This window comes from Podarcis gaigeae (assembly GCF_964106915.1).
Source record: "Podarcis gaigeae genome assembly, chromosome: 10".
In the NCBI taxonomy this organism is placed as follows: Eukaryota; Metazoa; Chordata; class Lepidosauria; order Squamata; family Lacertidae; genus Podarcis; species Podarcis gaigeae.
The window spans coordinates 6,349,550-6,364,463 of record NC_139686.1 but is presented as its reverse complement, the minus strand read 5'-3'; the positions used below and the strand labels follow the sequence as shown (position 1 = coordinate 6,364,463).

The window sequence follows — 14,914 nt, the reverse complement described above, 5'->3', positions numbered from 1 at the left end:
CTCTGGATTCCTTGCGGAGGAGGCAGAAAAAGAAGGAGGAGGAGGAGGAGGAGGAGGAGGGGAGGAGGAGTTAGGATTTGATATCCTGCTTTGTCATTACTCTAGAGGTAAAGGTAAAGAGACCCCTGCCCGTTAGGTCCAGTCGCAGACGACTCTGGGGTTGCGGCGTACAGCTTCTGGGTCATGTGGCCAGCATGACTAAGCCACTTCTGGCGAACCAGAGCAGCACACAGAAATGCCATTTACCTTCCCGCCAGAGGGGTACCTATTTATCTACTTGCACTTGACGTGCTTTCGAACTGCTAGGTGGGCAGGAGCAGGGACCGAGCAACAGGAGCTCACCATGTCGCGGAGATTCAAACTGCCGATCTTCTGATCGGCAAGTCCTAGGCTCTGTGGTTTAACCCACAACACCACCCGCATCACTACCCTGAGGAGTATCAAAGCAGCTGACACTCTCCTTTCCCTTCCTCCCCCACAACAAGCACTCTGTGAGGTGAGTGGGGCTGAGAGACTTCAGAGAAGTGTGACTGGCCCAAGGTCACCCAGCAGCTGCATGTGGAGGAGCGGGGAAGCAAACCCGGTTCACCAGATTACGAGTCCACCGCTCTTAACCACTACACCACACAGCACCACCCAGATGGTGGGCGCAGGGTCCAGGTTTGTTCCAGTGGGAAGATGTGATCCTTGAGAGGTCCTGAGCCATTCAAGGATTTATAGGCCTAAACAAGGACTTTGAATTGTGCCCGGAAACAGACCACTAGCCAGTAGAGGCTGTTGTAACAAACCCTCTTTTTTCTGTTGCAGAAACGTGACTTTGCGGTCTTTCCAATGACACCTCTGTCCCAAGAGGGCTTTCTATGGTAGGAAGATGAAAGCATCGTGTGTTGAGTTCCTCCTCCTTCTGGCAGCTATTGTGGCCCAGTACAAAGCATCAACTCCGCCAGAAGGTATGCTCAGACCTCCTCAGGTGTGGCAGGCAAAGCAAAACAGACAGAATCAGCTATCCTTATCTGTGAGATGCTGGTGTGTTCTTGGGGGGCGGGGCATATTTGCTATGCGATTCCTTCCTCGGGGAGACTCGCTTGGTTCCTCCTGCCCTAATCTCACTGTATGGAAAAGTCTGGTGAAAGTGGACTCAGCAACACGAGTCTTGGAGATAATGGAGCTCAGCTTTCACCCTGAACATTGCATTGTATCCAAGTACGTTCTACACAGAGTAGAACTATTGAAGCTCATGAACCCAAGCCAGTTGTGCCCATTCATTTAAGGGGATCTACTCTGAGTATATCCGGCACTGGATTGTCTTATTATCAGTTTCATTGTAAACCGTGTTCGGTGCCTGCTGAGAAGGTGGAGAAATAATAGAATCATAGAATTGTGGAGCTGGAAGGGACTCAAGGATAATAATAATAATAATAATAATAATAATAATAATAATAAATTATTTATATCCCGCCCATCTGGCTGGGTTTTCCCAGCCACTCTGGGCGGCTCCCTACAGAATATTAATATCAGTGTTTGAAAAAAGCAAAGGTCCCGATTTCCTTTGTCCCCTCAGCCTGGTCCTTGGACTCTTGTCTGCATAAAGGAGTCCACGAGAAGAGTGTCCTTGCAGAGTATTTTCTGCTTTTATTTTTAAGAGCCTTTATCTGCAAAACGATCAACCAGCTGTACACACATCAACACTACCAGCTTTCATCAACCAATCCACACCAAACACTAACATTGACCACTGTATATATACAGGTACAATTAAGTGAAAGGTTTCATGAGTCATTGTAGGCCGCTGACTCATGCTGACATTAAAGAAAGAGCGGCCAATTTTTAGCCCTGACAATTAATACTACTACTAATAATAATAAAGCGAGAAAACATCAAACATTAAAAACTTCCCAATACAGGGCTGCCTTCAGATGTCTTCTAAAAGTCAGGTAGTTGTTTATTTCCTTGACATCTGATGGAAGGGCGTTCCACAGGGCGGGTGCCACCACCAAGAAGGCCCTCTGCCTGGTTCCCTGTAACCTCCACTTCTCGGAGCTGGACCTCAGTTTCTGGGTTGAACGATGGGAGTGGAGACGCTCCTTCAGGTATACAGTGCCCAGGCCATTTAGGGCTTTAAAGGTCAGCACCAACACTTGTCAAATCCCTTCCAAGGCAGGAATCATTTGTGACCCACCAAGCTAAAGACCAATGACATATTCCAAATAGCCTGAGGCTCTCAGGCTCTCGCCTTTAATTCTGTTCTGCTTCCGGTGGTGGCGCCAAAGGATCGGCCCCTGCCCCTACCCCTCTTGCAAAAGTGTGGGGCGCCCCTCTGCCCCTGAACTGGACTGGAGTAATTTAGGCCTTCAGAGCTTTAGGTGGGTGGACAGAGACACGTTCCTTAACTCCCCACACAATTCCTAGTGTCTGGCACCCTGAAGCATTCCGAAGGCTGGACACCCATCAGGATGACCCTTGAACCCCCCCCCCAAAAAAGGGGTAGCCACCCCTATTCCAGAGCACGCCTTTGAATTTTGGGACGCCTGTCAAAAGAGCGAAAGGGAAGCTTTGGCGGCCACTCCAGAACTCACACATATTAAATTCCACACTGTCAATTAAGCCAATATACTTGACTATAATGCTGTTTAATTCAGAGCCGGGAAGGGCGCCATAAATCAGCGCCTGCGAGTGTCCCTGCCAACCTTTTGATTTATGAAACCGGGTAATCTAAGAGGCACGAGGAAATTCTCAAATAAAATCATATCCCCCCTCATGATTAATATAGCTGTCTCGAGTTGGCATTATTTGTTGCAGGAGGGGGGCGGCCTACAGGGGCTTTAAAACGCACGGTGTGAGTCTTTGTGGCGCAGAGTAAAATAGAGAATGGGTTGGAGGGGCTGGGGTCCACAAGGATGAGTGTGGGGTCCCCTTTTTCAGGCAGTTGTTATTCCTGCATTGCGTGGGGTTGGGCTAGATGACCCAGGGGTCCCTTCCAAAGCTCTATGATTCTATGATTTCCAAGTAGAGCAAGGGGTTGGGGGTGGTTAACCCTGCCTGAAATCTCAGAGGGCTGCTGCCAATCAGTGTATTATTATTTTAAATTTTTATTGGAATTTTATTTACAACATAACACAAAATCCCTAGCCCCTCCCAATACACAAATCCACCCTTATTAAATGTGAACATAACATAAAGTGAGCATAACATACAACAATTATTGTTGTTTAGTTGTTTTGTCGTGTCCGACTCTTCATGACCCCCTGGACCACAGCGTGCCAGGCACTCCTGTCTTCCACTGCCTCCCACAGTTTGGTCAAACTCATATTGGTAGCTTCGAGAACACTGTCCCACCATCTCGTCCTCTGCCGTTCCCTTCTCCTTGTGCCCTCCAACATCAGGGTCTTTTCCAGGGAGTCTTCTCTTCTCATGAGGTGGCCAAAGTATTGGAGCCTCAGCTTCAGGATCTGTCCTTCCAGGGAGCACTCAGGGCTGATTTCCTTCAGAATGGAGAGGTTTGATCTTCTTGCAGTCCATGGGACTCTCAAGAGTCTCCTCCAGCACCAGAATTCAAAAGCATCCATTCTTTGGCAATCAGCCTTCTTTATGGTCCAGCTCTCCCTTCCATACATCACTACTGGAAAAACCATAGCTTTAACTATACAGACCTTTCTTGGCAAGGTAATGTCTCTGTATAGTTAAAGCAATGGTTTTCCCAGTAGTGATATATGGAAGTGACAACAATACAAACAACCAAATAAAAGACTTCCTTCACCTGTATCTGGCCTCCTTCTTTACTTCTTATAAACTGTGTCCTTTATGAATAATTATTAAGATTTTTCCTAATTAAATATCCACAAAGTCTCCTGCAGACATTAATTGAAACAAGTCCAGGTATGTATTTTAGGGCACTGTTTTGTGAAATATTCTCTGTGTTTTCCCCATGCTTTTTGAAACTCTTTTCTTTCTCCCCCTCCCAATAAATTTTTATTATTTTCTTAACACAGTCTTATACAGTACATCAAATCACATATATCCTTTTAGCTCTGCCAAGCTTGTGACTTCTCTTCAACAGGTATTCCCTATTCCTGTGGAATCAAGTATTTTAATATTAAACCTCTTATCTGTCCTTACATTGTAGGAGTTATTTCAGTCCTGCCAGTGTTTTTAAAATTGTACAATTGTCCTTTAAATACACAATAAAGTTACTCCAACTTTCTTGGAATCTCTGATTGTCCTGATCCTGAATTCAGCCAGTCATTTTCGTCTGCCACTCCGCAATGGTAGGAATTTATTGTAGTTTCCAATTTTGGGCCAGCATGTTTCTTGCCGCATAAATAAGTATATTTAAATATTTTCTTAAGTTCATTATAGATCACTGCTTGCTAAAAACTGGAAAAAAGAAACTGTGCCAACAAAAAAAAAGGAATGAAAAGCATCTGTCATGCTTTTTGAAACTCTTGTCTAGCATGGTCTCTAATTGCCCTCTGTTAATCTAGCCAGTTCGATATAATCTAACAGTTTTTGTTTTCGATATAATCTAACACTTTCTGTTTTTGTTGGCACAGTTTCTCCCCCCCCCCCCAGTTTTTAGCAATCAATGTAGACAACACTGAGTGAGATGGATCAATGGCCTATAAGCCAGCTTTCTGTGTTCCTCTTTGGAGAGGGGGCCGTAGCTCAGGGGACACAGAACCTGCTCATAGCTCTCAACTTACAGATTTGAAAATAAGCGACCAGCAGCCTCAAAAATAAGGGATCAGCAGCCAAAATAAGGGATTTTCCCAGCACAGGTATGTTCGACTTCTGAGCCCCTCCAAGCCAAAGGCAGAAAGCCCAGCCAGCAGCCAAACGAAGCCTCAAGTGGTGGTTCCCACAGCGCAGCAACCCGGCAAAGAGGATGCAGCAAGGGAAACCACCGTCACCTCTCCGCTGGGAAGCGCTGAGCAAAGGCGAGTCCCCAGGCAACGCAGCCGATTTGATCAGCACAAGGCATGCAAGCTTCACCCCCCAGTCATTCTTAGATTCCTTATTGGGTGAGCAACGCAGCCAAGCAACACAGTTGGAGACTCCCTCCTCCCTGGCCGGCAGGGAGGGAGGGAGAGAAGCTGCTTCCTTTGAAACCCGGGAAATTTAAGGGACATCATCAATAAGGGACAGCAGCGGGACACAGCACTGGGATAAGGGACTTGCCCGCCAAATAAGGGACAGTTGACAGCTATGCTCCTGCTTTGCATGCAGAAGGTCGAAGGTTCAATTCCCGGCACCTCCAGGTCGGGCCTGGGGTGACCTCTGCCTGAATCCCTGGAGAACCACTGCCGATCAGTGTAGACAGTACTGAGTTAGACGGACCAATTCCTGACTCGGTATAAGGCAGCGCCTCATGTGCCTAACAGTCACCATGAGCAAAACGTGTATGGGACAGGTGACATCTGCCAGGGCAACGAGGTATCCAGGTCTCCCTGCCATTTAATGGAGCCACTTTTGCCCTGCGGCTACAGCAGGCAGCAGCTGACATCACGGAAACGCTGTTTAAAGCAATGACAAAGCATTTTCCAGCTCTTAAAGCGCTTAATCTATTCTAATTGGATCTCGCTGTCTGAATGAATGATCTTTCATGGACAGAATCCAGGTGAAATCGGCTCCACTGGGGAATCTGCGTTTTTTTAAAAAAAATATGTAATTTTGCTCCTTTCCTTTTTTTAAATGAGAAAATTCTTTATTGAAATTCATTAATGTAATTACAGATTTAACTTCACACTTACACATACATGCAACACACACACACACATTCTTAAATTAGTTTAACTTAGAATGTTAATTTGACCTTCTAATTCCACTTAGATATCAGCTAAGCTAAATTCATATAATGGTACATAAAATAAAACAAAACAACAACAACATACTGAAGTAAAATAAATATAGACTTCCCATCATTTCCCGATATAGTTGACATTTGTATTTTTGAATGTACTTATTACCTTACATTCAATATACTTTCTAATATTTTCTTACAACCTAGCCTACCAATTTTCCTTTATTTCTTAATATTTTATGTACATAAGGGTCATTTAAATACTACCATGAATAATATGTCGCTGTTATTTTTTTTTGTAAGTATCTCTTAATCATTTCCCATTTTTGAGGAAATAATTGTTTGGTGTTACCTCTTAACCTGTTTGCTCCTTTCCAATTTCACTCGGGTTCGTTTTTTTAAGAGTCAAGGCTTGTGGAAACTGACCAAGCTTTTTTTAATAGGCTCCCACATTTAGTTGAGGGGTGAGGGATCCTTTTCCACATCCCCTTTTTTTGACATTTTCTTTATTTGCTTATCTCATAACCTGAGGTCACTTGAGGTCACACCTGCAGGCTACATTCAAAGCACTAGTCATGGGTTTCTATCCATCCTATAAACTCTCAACACCATTGACAAACCACAGTGCACAGGATTCTTAGAGGAGAAAGCCATAATGGTAAAAATGGCAGAAAAACGCTTTAAATGTATTGTGCGGATGTGGCCAGGATATCCAGAGGTTTTACTAGGAATTATAGGTACAGTGATACCTCTGGTTATGTACTTAATTCGTTCCGGAGGTCTGTTCATAACCTGAAACTGTTCTTAACCTGAAGCACCACTTTAGCTAATGGGGCCTCCTGCCGCTGCCGGAGCACGATTTCTGTTCTCATCCTGAAGCAAAGTTCTTAACCCGAGGTACTATTTCTAGGTTAGCGGAGTCTGTAACCTGAAGCGTATGTAACCCGAGGTACCACTGTACTGAGATACCAAAGGAACAGAAAAGATTGTTTACGTATGTGACAACAGCTGCACTGATGTTACTAGCCCAGAGATGGAAGGAAATGAGAAGAATGGCAAACCAAGTTGATGGACTATGCCGAAACGGCAAAATTAACAGGGAAGCTCAGAAATCAAGAATACAAGAACTTTAATAAGGAATGGGAATTTTTTATAATTTATTTACGAGACCACCGTAAGCAGCAGGATTTTAAGCACACTTGTAAAGTGTGGATAATTTAGAAGGATTAAACATTTGGATAAGTATTGATATGCAGTTGTAAATAATAATACTGTTAGGACCCAAGGAGGGGATAGGGGGAAGTAAAGAGATTCAGGGTAATCTCAATATTTGGATCTTGAATTGTTCTTTGTTGTATGTTTATACTACAGTCATACCTTGGGTTACAGGTTGCGTTTTTTCGTGTTGTTGTTGTTTAGTCGTTTAGTCGTGTCTGACTCTTCGTGACCGCCTGGACCAGAGCACGCCAAGCACTGCTATCTTCTACTGCCTCCCGCAGTTTGGTCAAACTCATGCTGGTAGCTTCGAGAACACTGTCCAGCCATCTCATCCTCCGCCGTCCCCTTCTCCTTGTGCCCTCCATCTTTCCCAACATCAGGGTCTTTTTCAGGGAGTCTTCTCTTCTCATGAGGTGGCCAAAGTACTGGAGCCTCAGCTTCAGGATCTGTCCTTCCAGGGAGCACTCAGGGCTGATTCCCTTCAGAATGGAACATTTTTCGGGTTACAGACCACCAAAACCCAGAAGTACCGGAACGGGTTACTTCAGGGTTTCGGCAGTCGCGCATGTGCAGAAGAGCCAAATCACAACCTGCGTGTATGCAGACGTGTAGCTGTGGACTGCGAATTCTGCAGGTTGCGAATGTGCATCTTGCACGGATCACGTTCGCAACCCGAGCGTCCACTGTATTTAAAATCAAATTTAAAAATATATACCCCCAAAAAATGGATATCCAGAGGTTCTTTTGTGCAGCAATGACCTCTCATCTGCTTTGTCTTTCTCTTGCTGCAGCCTGCAGCACAGCGGAGACTGCGGACATTTTGTTCCTCGTGGACGAATCGTGGAGCATCGGGGAAAGCAACTTCCAGCTGATCAAGGACTTCATTTACACCATCATACGGACGTTTGAAAATGTGGTGGTGGGGAAGTCGGGTGTCCGTCTGAGTGTGGTTCTCTATGGGGACAAACCAAGGTGCGCATCACTTTACCACTTCCGGGTCCCCTTGCTCCTAGGATTTATTTTCTATCGGTATTTTAGGAGGTTTCACTTCAGTATGTAAAAGGGGGCTCCTCTAACTATTTGCTGTGTGGTTGGGGCGTTACGGAATGTTCGCAAAGATTCCAACTTCTCAGGGAAAAAGCAATGATTCACAAACCCATGGGCGATGTGGAATTTCGTATGTTTGGGGCTCAATAAAGTAGACAGGAGCTGGAATGCAGTTTGGGGTTACTTCTGGGTCCTTTGCTGTGTCTTGAGCCTCAAGTGGCCTCGGTGGCACAGAGTGCCCACCATCAGCTTCGGCTGGTGGACCAGCTGGACAGGGATAGCCTAATTTCCATTGTCCATGCTCTGTCAACCTCTAGATTAGATTAGAACTTCAGCTGGGGCAGATTTTGGTGACCAGGTTGCTCACTAGGGCAAGACGGTTTGAGCAATATTACACCAATCCTGGGCTGAGTTCACTGGCTGCCAATTAGTTTCTGGGCCCAATTCAAAGTGCTGGTTTTGATCCATAAAACCTTAAACAGCTCAGGACCGCAATACCTCAAGAACCATCCCTCCACATATAAACCTACCCAGACCCTGCAATCATCTTCTGAGGCCCTTCTTTGTGTGCCTCCTCCATGAGAGGTCCGAAGGGTGGCAACACAAGAACGGGGCCTTCTCTGTGATGGCATCCGGTCTGTGAAATGCTCTCCACAGGGAGCTTTGCCTGGCACCTTCATTATACACCTTTAGGCACCAGGCAAAAACATTCCTCTTCAACCAGGCCTTGGGCTGATTAACATCTTAAACCCTTTTTCAATGTGCTTGTGGGAGAGAAGGGTTATTGATTGTTGTTTGTTCTTGTTTTCATTATGTATTATGTGCTTTTGTATTGTTTTTTTATGTTGTGCACTGTCCTGAGATCTGCAGATTTGGGGGGTGGAATACAAATTAAACAAACAAACAGCAATGAATTAAAATGGTAGTGCCCTTTTGCAACAAAACCTACTGCCTTTCTTGCGGTTCCTCAAAACGGCACCATTGCTGAGGTTTCGCAACACATCCGTTTAGCTACAGGCAATGAGTTAAAGGACTCCGTTAATTAATTTTAAAAGCCACAATTGAAATAACCAATATTTGATTTCTTCTCTGTCTGGAAATAACTCTGTTTCCCTTTCTTTTATCCGGGGACTGCCTTCCTGCCGTCAGAGTAAGTATCGATCTGACGGACTACATCACCATTGAGGAGGTTCTGGTGGCCGTCCGAGATCTCCTATACAAAGGGGGCAATACCAAGACAGGGAATGCTCTCTCCTTTGTAGCAGACACAATGGTCAGTGTGGGGACACTGAGAGAAGATGCTGCAAAGGTGAGTGATGCTGCAGGTTCTTACCTGGCAGGTGTTGAAATGGGTTGCTCTAACCTAAGGTTGGGACGCGGGTGGCGCTGTGGGTTAAACCACAGAGCCTAGGACTTGCCGATTGGAAGGTCGGCGGTTTGAATCCCCACGACGGGGTGAGCTCCCGTTGCTCGGTCCCTGCTCCTGCCCACCTAGCAGTTTGAAAGCACGTCAAAGTGCAAGTAGATAAATAGGTACCACTCCGGCGGGAAGGTGAACGGTGTTTCCGTGCACTGCTCTGGTTCGCCAGAAGCGGCTTAGTCCTGCTGGCCACATGACCCGGAAGCTGTACGCCAGCTCCCTTGGCTAATAAAGCGAGATGAACACCGCAACCCCAGAGTTGGTCACAACTGGACCTAATGATCGGGGTCCCTTTACCTTTACCTTTAACCTAAGGTTACCAGACGTCCCAGTTTCCCAGGGATTTACACATCAGTCCCCATACAAAATCCATTGAAGCTGAAAAGTCTCCCCAGATTCATTGAAAAAAATCTGGTAACCTTACACCAGAATACTCCTTAAAGGTAAAGGGACCCCTGACCATTAGGTCCAGTCGTGACCCACTCTGGGGTTGCAGCGCTCATCTCGCTTTACTGGCCGAGGGAGCCGGCGTACCGCTTCCGGGTCATGTGGCCAGCATGACTGAGCCGCTTCTGGCGAACCAGAGCAGCACAAGGAAACGCTATTTACCTTCCCACCAGATGTACCTATTTATCTACTTGCACTGAGATCTGCAGAATTGGAGGTGGGGGTGAGGAGTGAGGCTTATATTCAGGCCAATATGGTATATGTACCAATAATATTAATATTAAACCCATTATTGGCTTGTGGGTGAGCCTTCACATAGCCGGAACAGCAGCACCTACGTACAAGAGCAAGCTCGCAAGGACCTCAAAGTTTACAGAAGTAAACAGACATTCTTTAAGAACCGAAAGGAAGAAGAAGAGCATAAAAACAACCCAGTAATGGCTGAACTGGCTCAGTGGGCTGATTCTCAGGGACCCTAGCACAGGGAGAAGAAACCTGTTCCCTTTTCCACATTCTTGCTATATATTTCTCTTTTTTTGCTGTCGTCGCAGGTGGTTGTTTTAATCACAGATGGGAAATCTTCTGATTCTGTCGACGAGCCAGCAGCGGCCCTTAAGAACAGGGGGGTAACCGTGTTTGCTGTGGGTATGTACGGTTAGAAATAAAAACCATGTGGTCCGTCACATCAGTGCTCAGCAGATGTGGTCAGAGCATTGGACCTCGGTTGGGGGAGAGGCCAGGGTTCCAACCCCGCCCTCAGCCATGAAGCTCACGGGGTGCCCTTACGCCAGTCCCACTGCCTCTCTGCCTAACCTATCTTCCAGGGTTGTTGTGGGAGGGGAAAGAACGACGTGGGAGGGAGCCGCCTTGAGCTCCCGGGAGGGGAAAAATGGTGGGATGTCAGTGCAATAAACAAACGAACAAATAGTCGCTGCCACCTACTAAAATAGATTTATAGCAACTACTAATAAAAACAAGCAAGAAAACAGCAGCAGCATAACATTTGTGTTGAAACGTGGGTTATAAATTGTTGTTGTTAACTTTCTGGGCAAGCATAGGCAAACTCGGCCCTCCAGATGTTTTGGGACTACAACTCCCATCATCCCTGACCACTGGTACTGTTAGCTAGGGATGATGGGAGTTGTAGTAGTCTCAAAACATCTAGAGGGCCGAGTTTGCTTTTGGGATGGGGCCGGGCCATCTCTCTCCTTCCTTTCTTTCTTTCTTTCTTTCTTTCTTTCTTTCTTTCTTTCTTTCTAGTTTATTATTTTCTTTATAGTTTATTATTTCATTTCTATTCCACTTTTTCCTCCAAGGTTTCCAAGGTGGTGTAAATGGTTTTCTCCCCCTCCCCAATTTATCCTCACAAAAAACCCTGTGAGGGGTTTGAACCCTGGTCTCCCAGATCCTAGTCTACCACTGTAACTACTACATCTTACGGAAGACTGGGAGGGAAGCTACAAGAGATGGGTTTCATTTGAGGCAGAAGCTGAACCTTCTTCCCTTCTTCTCATGATAGCCCAGAATCCGCTGTCACGGGCAGATGTGACCCGGCTCATTACTTTATCCCAGCAATGGGAAACATCTTGAGATGTTGCTCCCATCACCCCTGAGCTTTAGCCGTATTGGTTGAGAGTGATGGGACTTGTAGCCCAAGAACATTCAGAGGGCCACCTATGCCCTATTCTGTTTATCCCTTGGAACATTGTGGGAGCCATTGAGAACTTAAGACGAGCCAACTGGATCAGTTGTCCTATCTGGTCCAGCATCCTGTTCTCACAGGAGCCTGCGGGAAGACAGTGAGCAGGATCCGAGCACAAGAGTCCTCTCTCTACACTGTAGTTCCCAGCATTATAATCTCCAGCTGCGGAGGCAGAACAAAGCCATTGCAACTAGTTAGCTCCTGATAGTTTGCTGCTCCCTGAATTTGCCCCAATCTCTTTTAAAGCCCTCCAAGGTGGATGGACCCATCAATGTCCAGTCCATTCCAGTTCCATGTGGGGATGGGAATACAAATGTCTTTTCCCATTTCTGGGTGGATTTTTTATTTTTATTTTTTTTTAATAGATTTTTTATTAAGGTTTTAAAGGTTACAGAAAGAAAAATAGAAGAAACACCGAGTTAAACAAAAAAACAAAACAAAAACAAAAACAAGACAATGCATAAAAACAAACAACATCAAAAAAAGAAAAGAAAAAAATGACAAGAAAATACAGACAATTAAAAAACAAATCAAGCCTTTACAAACTTTCTTTCCTTTGCTTATTTCCTTGACCTCCTCTGGGTGGATTTTTAAAATGGAAAATCATTTAAAAGCATAGAAACACACATTTCTTAAATCATAAAAAGTATTTATGAAGCAGTCCAAGGGTTTCATGCTCGTTTCTTCTTTTTAAAAATATCTTTAAAATTTCAAATGATAGGCCATCCAGCTGATGAATAGCATGATCCTGTGAGATGATGAGGCCTCATATTCCCTCATGTAAAAAACCAATGTCTATCCCCATATAAGCAGTGGGGACTTACTCTTCAATAAGTCTGCAATATGACTGCAGCCTAAGAGATTTATTTAAAAATAGCTGATGACATCCTTCTGCATGACTGCAAGGCTTGAAAGAAAACTGGTTTCAAATGCACCATTTTGCCCACAAGGCACATACTCCACAGGCCATCAGAACTTGAAACAGTTCGAAAACCTGATCGCCATGAGTCTGGTATCTGGTGTGTACAACATTTTAATTTCTTTAAAGTGTGATACTATGACCTGTGATCAAATAACTTGCCTCCCGTTCGAGCGAGTTTAAGGATGCTCTGTGCTTGCAGAAGTTCTTTGCCCACCTGCATTGCTTTCCTCCTCCCTCTGGTTAGGAATTAGAAACGCAGATAGGAACGAACTGAGGAAAATAGCATCTGATCCCATCGAAGAGCACATGCTCTACGCCAAAGATTTTGAGCAACTCGGCAGCCTCTCGCGAAAGGTGTCCCGGAGGCTTTGCTTCACGGCTTCGGAGCCCCCGCAACCGGCCAAGCAAATAGCCAATGGTGAGTCCAAGACCCCCCCAATGGTGAATCCAATGGTGAGTACAAGACCACCCCAGCACTGAAGAGTCCACCCCAGTGGAAGGAAAGCCAGATAGAATTGGGCATGAGGAAGACTTAGAAGGTTATGGGGGTGTGTGGGGTATTAGGGGAGGGGTAGTACCTCTGGTGGGGGGCACATCATGCTCCTTCTGGGGTAGTTTGTCCACCTCTGGTCCCCACCCTGCACTCAGCTCTCAACTGTGGCTCCTAGAAGGTGTCAACATGCAACAGCGGCCACAATCCTGGGAAATGGCTTTGTCCAGCTGTCTAAACCAGGTGAGGGGAGCCGATGGGTCTCAAACCCTTGGTTGAGGGACTTCTCCTGCATGCAAACTTAACTTATGGTCTCTGTGTGTGGTTTGGGAGCTGCACGGTCAGGGGAAAAACAATGCTGTCCAGGGTTGTAAAGACTGCGGAGAGAATAACTGGGTGCACTCTTCCCACCTTGGATCAAATCTACGCTTCCAGGTGCCATAAGAAAGCTGCAGAGATAGCGCAGGATAGTGCGCACCCCAGAAATGATCTCTTTCAGCTTCTGCCTTCTGGAAGAAGGTCCAGGGTTATAAAGACTAGGACTAGCCGCCTGAGAAACAGTTTCTACCCAAATGTGATTTTGGTTTTAAACGCAGTGTAAGGTAGTCTCTATGGGAGTATATTGTATTTAAAAATGGGGTATCAGAGTTTTGAGGGGGCTAACCAGGCTGGGATAGCTGGGATAGCAGGCTTGTTGTTTTTTGAATGTCTGGTGTATATTTTTCAATTTTGCTGTTCTGTATGGGACAATGAGGGACGCAGGTGGCGCTGTGGGTAAAACCTCAGCGCCTAGGGCTTCCGATCGAAAGGTTGGCGGTTCGAATCCCTGCGGCGGGGTGCGCTCCCGTCGTTCGGTCCCAGCGCCTGCCAACCTAGCAGTTCGAAAGCACCCCTGGGTGCAAGTAGATAAATAGGGACCGCTTACTAGCGGGAAGGTAAACGGCGTTTCCGTGTGCGGCTCTGGCTCGCCAGAGCAGCGATGTCACGCTGGTCACGTGACCCGGAAGTGTCTCCGGACAGCGCTGGCCCCTGGCCTCTTGAGTGAGATGGGCGCACCAACCCCAGAGTCTGGCAAGACTGGCCCGTACGGGCAGGGGTACCTTTACCTTTACCTTTATGGGACAATGACAATAAAGATTATCGTATCGTAAAGACAGGCTCTGGTGGATTGAGTGGAGGTCAATAGTTGGTCCAACGGACAAGAAGGAGGTTTCTGCATCTTCTAGAGAGAGAAGTGAGGGGCAGATGGGGCTCATCAACCTGGGAAGGTAGATTCTCTAGGAGAAGGAAACCTATGCCGCCTTGTGGCACATCTTTGGGAATAGAAAAGACTCAGGAGCAAACCCTACAGAATCCAGAGGTTCCATTGGGAGTCAGTCCAACAGGGCCAAGGCAGGATATGAGGCAGGAAACCAGGCAAGGAAAGGTGCAGGATCTAGCGTACAGCAATGTTGCTCCCGCAACCTGGGGTGGGGTCCGACAGCCTTTTATCTTTGTCGGGGTAGTGGCCGGTCCTGATCCCCCAGCGACTCACCTCCCTGTCTCGCCCGAAGGCAAGCACTCCTCCTGTGAGTACTCAGGTCTCTCCTTCTCTCAGACCTTAATCTCTGCAGCTTGGGAGATGTTGGTGGGTTCCTAGACCCAGAGGCTGCCTCAGCCTCCTCTGACCAAACCGGTAGTGGAGCAGCTGTAAATGATGGCCCAGCTGGAGGCAACGAGGTCATCCCCGCATCTGGAGCCAGGGCAGGCTCAGGCCCCTGACCCGGCCCAGCTGGTGTTTGTTGAAGGGGAACCTGTGCAGACTGGGACTCTTCAGGATCAGGCCCAAGACTTGGTTCAGATGCTGCCTGAGGCAAAGGATCCGGTGCGGA

General features: G+C 46.4%; 1 protein-coding gene across 1 annotated transcript in view; it reads left to right on the top strand.

The window, feature by feature from the left end:
- Window positions 1–809: 809 nt before the first annotated feature.
- Window positions 810–14,914, top strand: part of LOC310825844 (collagen alpha-1(VII) chain-like) — a gene marked incomplete at its 3' end in the record, with an annotated part of 31,268 nt that continues 17,163 nt past the window's right edge. Inside the window, exons 1-5 of the mRNA XM_083699666.1 lie at window positions 810–950; window positions 7,807–7,987; window positions 9,212–9,371; window positions 10,481–10,574; window positions 12,798–12,971. Of these exons, the coding sequence (XP_083555792.1) occupies window positions 872–950; window positions 7,807–7,987; window positions 9,212–9,371; window positions 10,481–10,574; window positions 12,798–12,971 (688 nt within the window). The 5' untranslated portion in view covers window positions 810–871. The remainder of the gene's footprint in view (window positions 951–7,806; window positions 7,988–9,211; window positions 9,372–10,480; window positions 10,575–12,797; window positions 12,972–14,914) is intronic.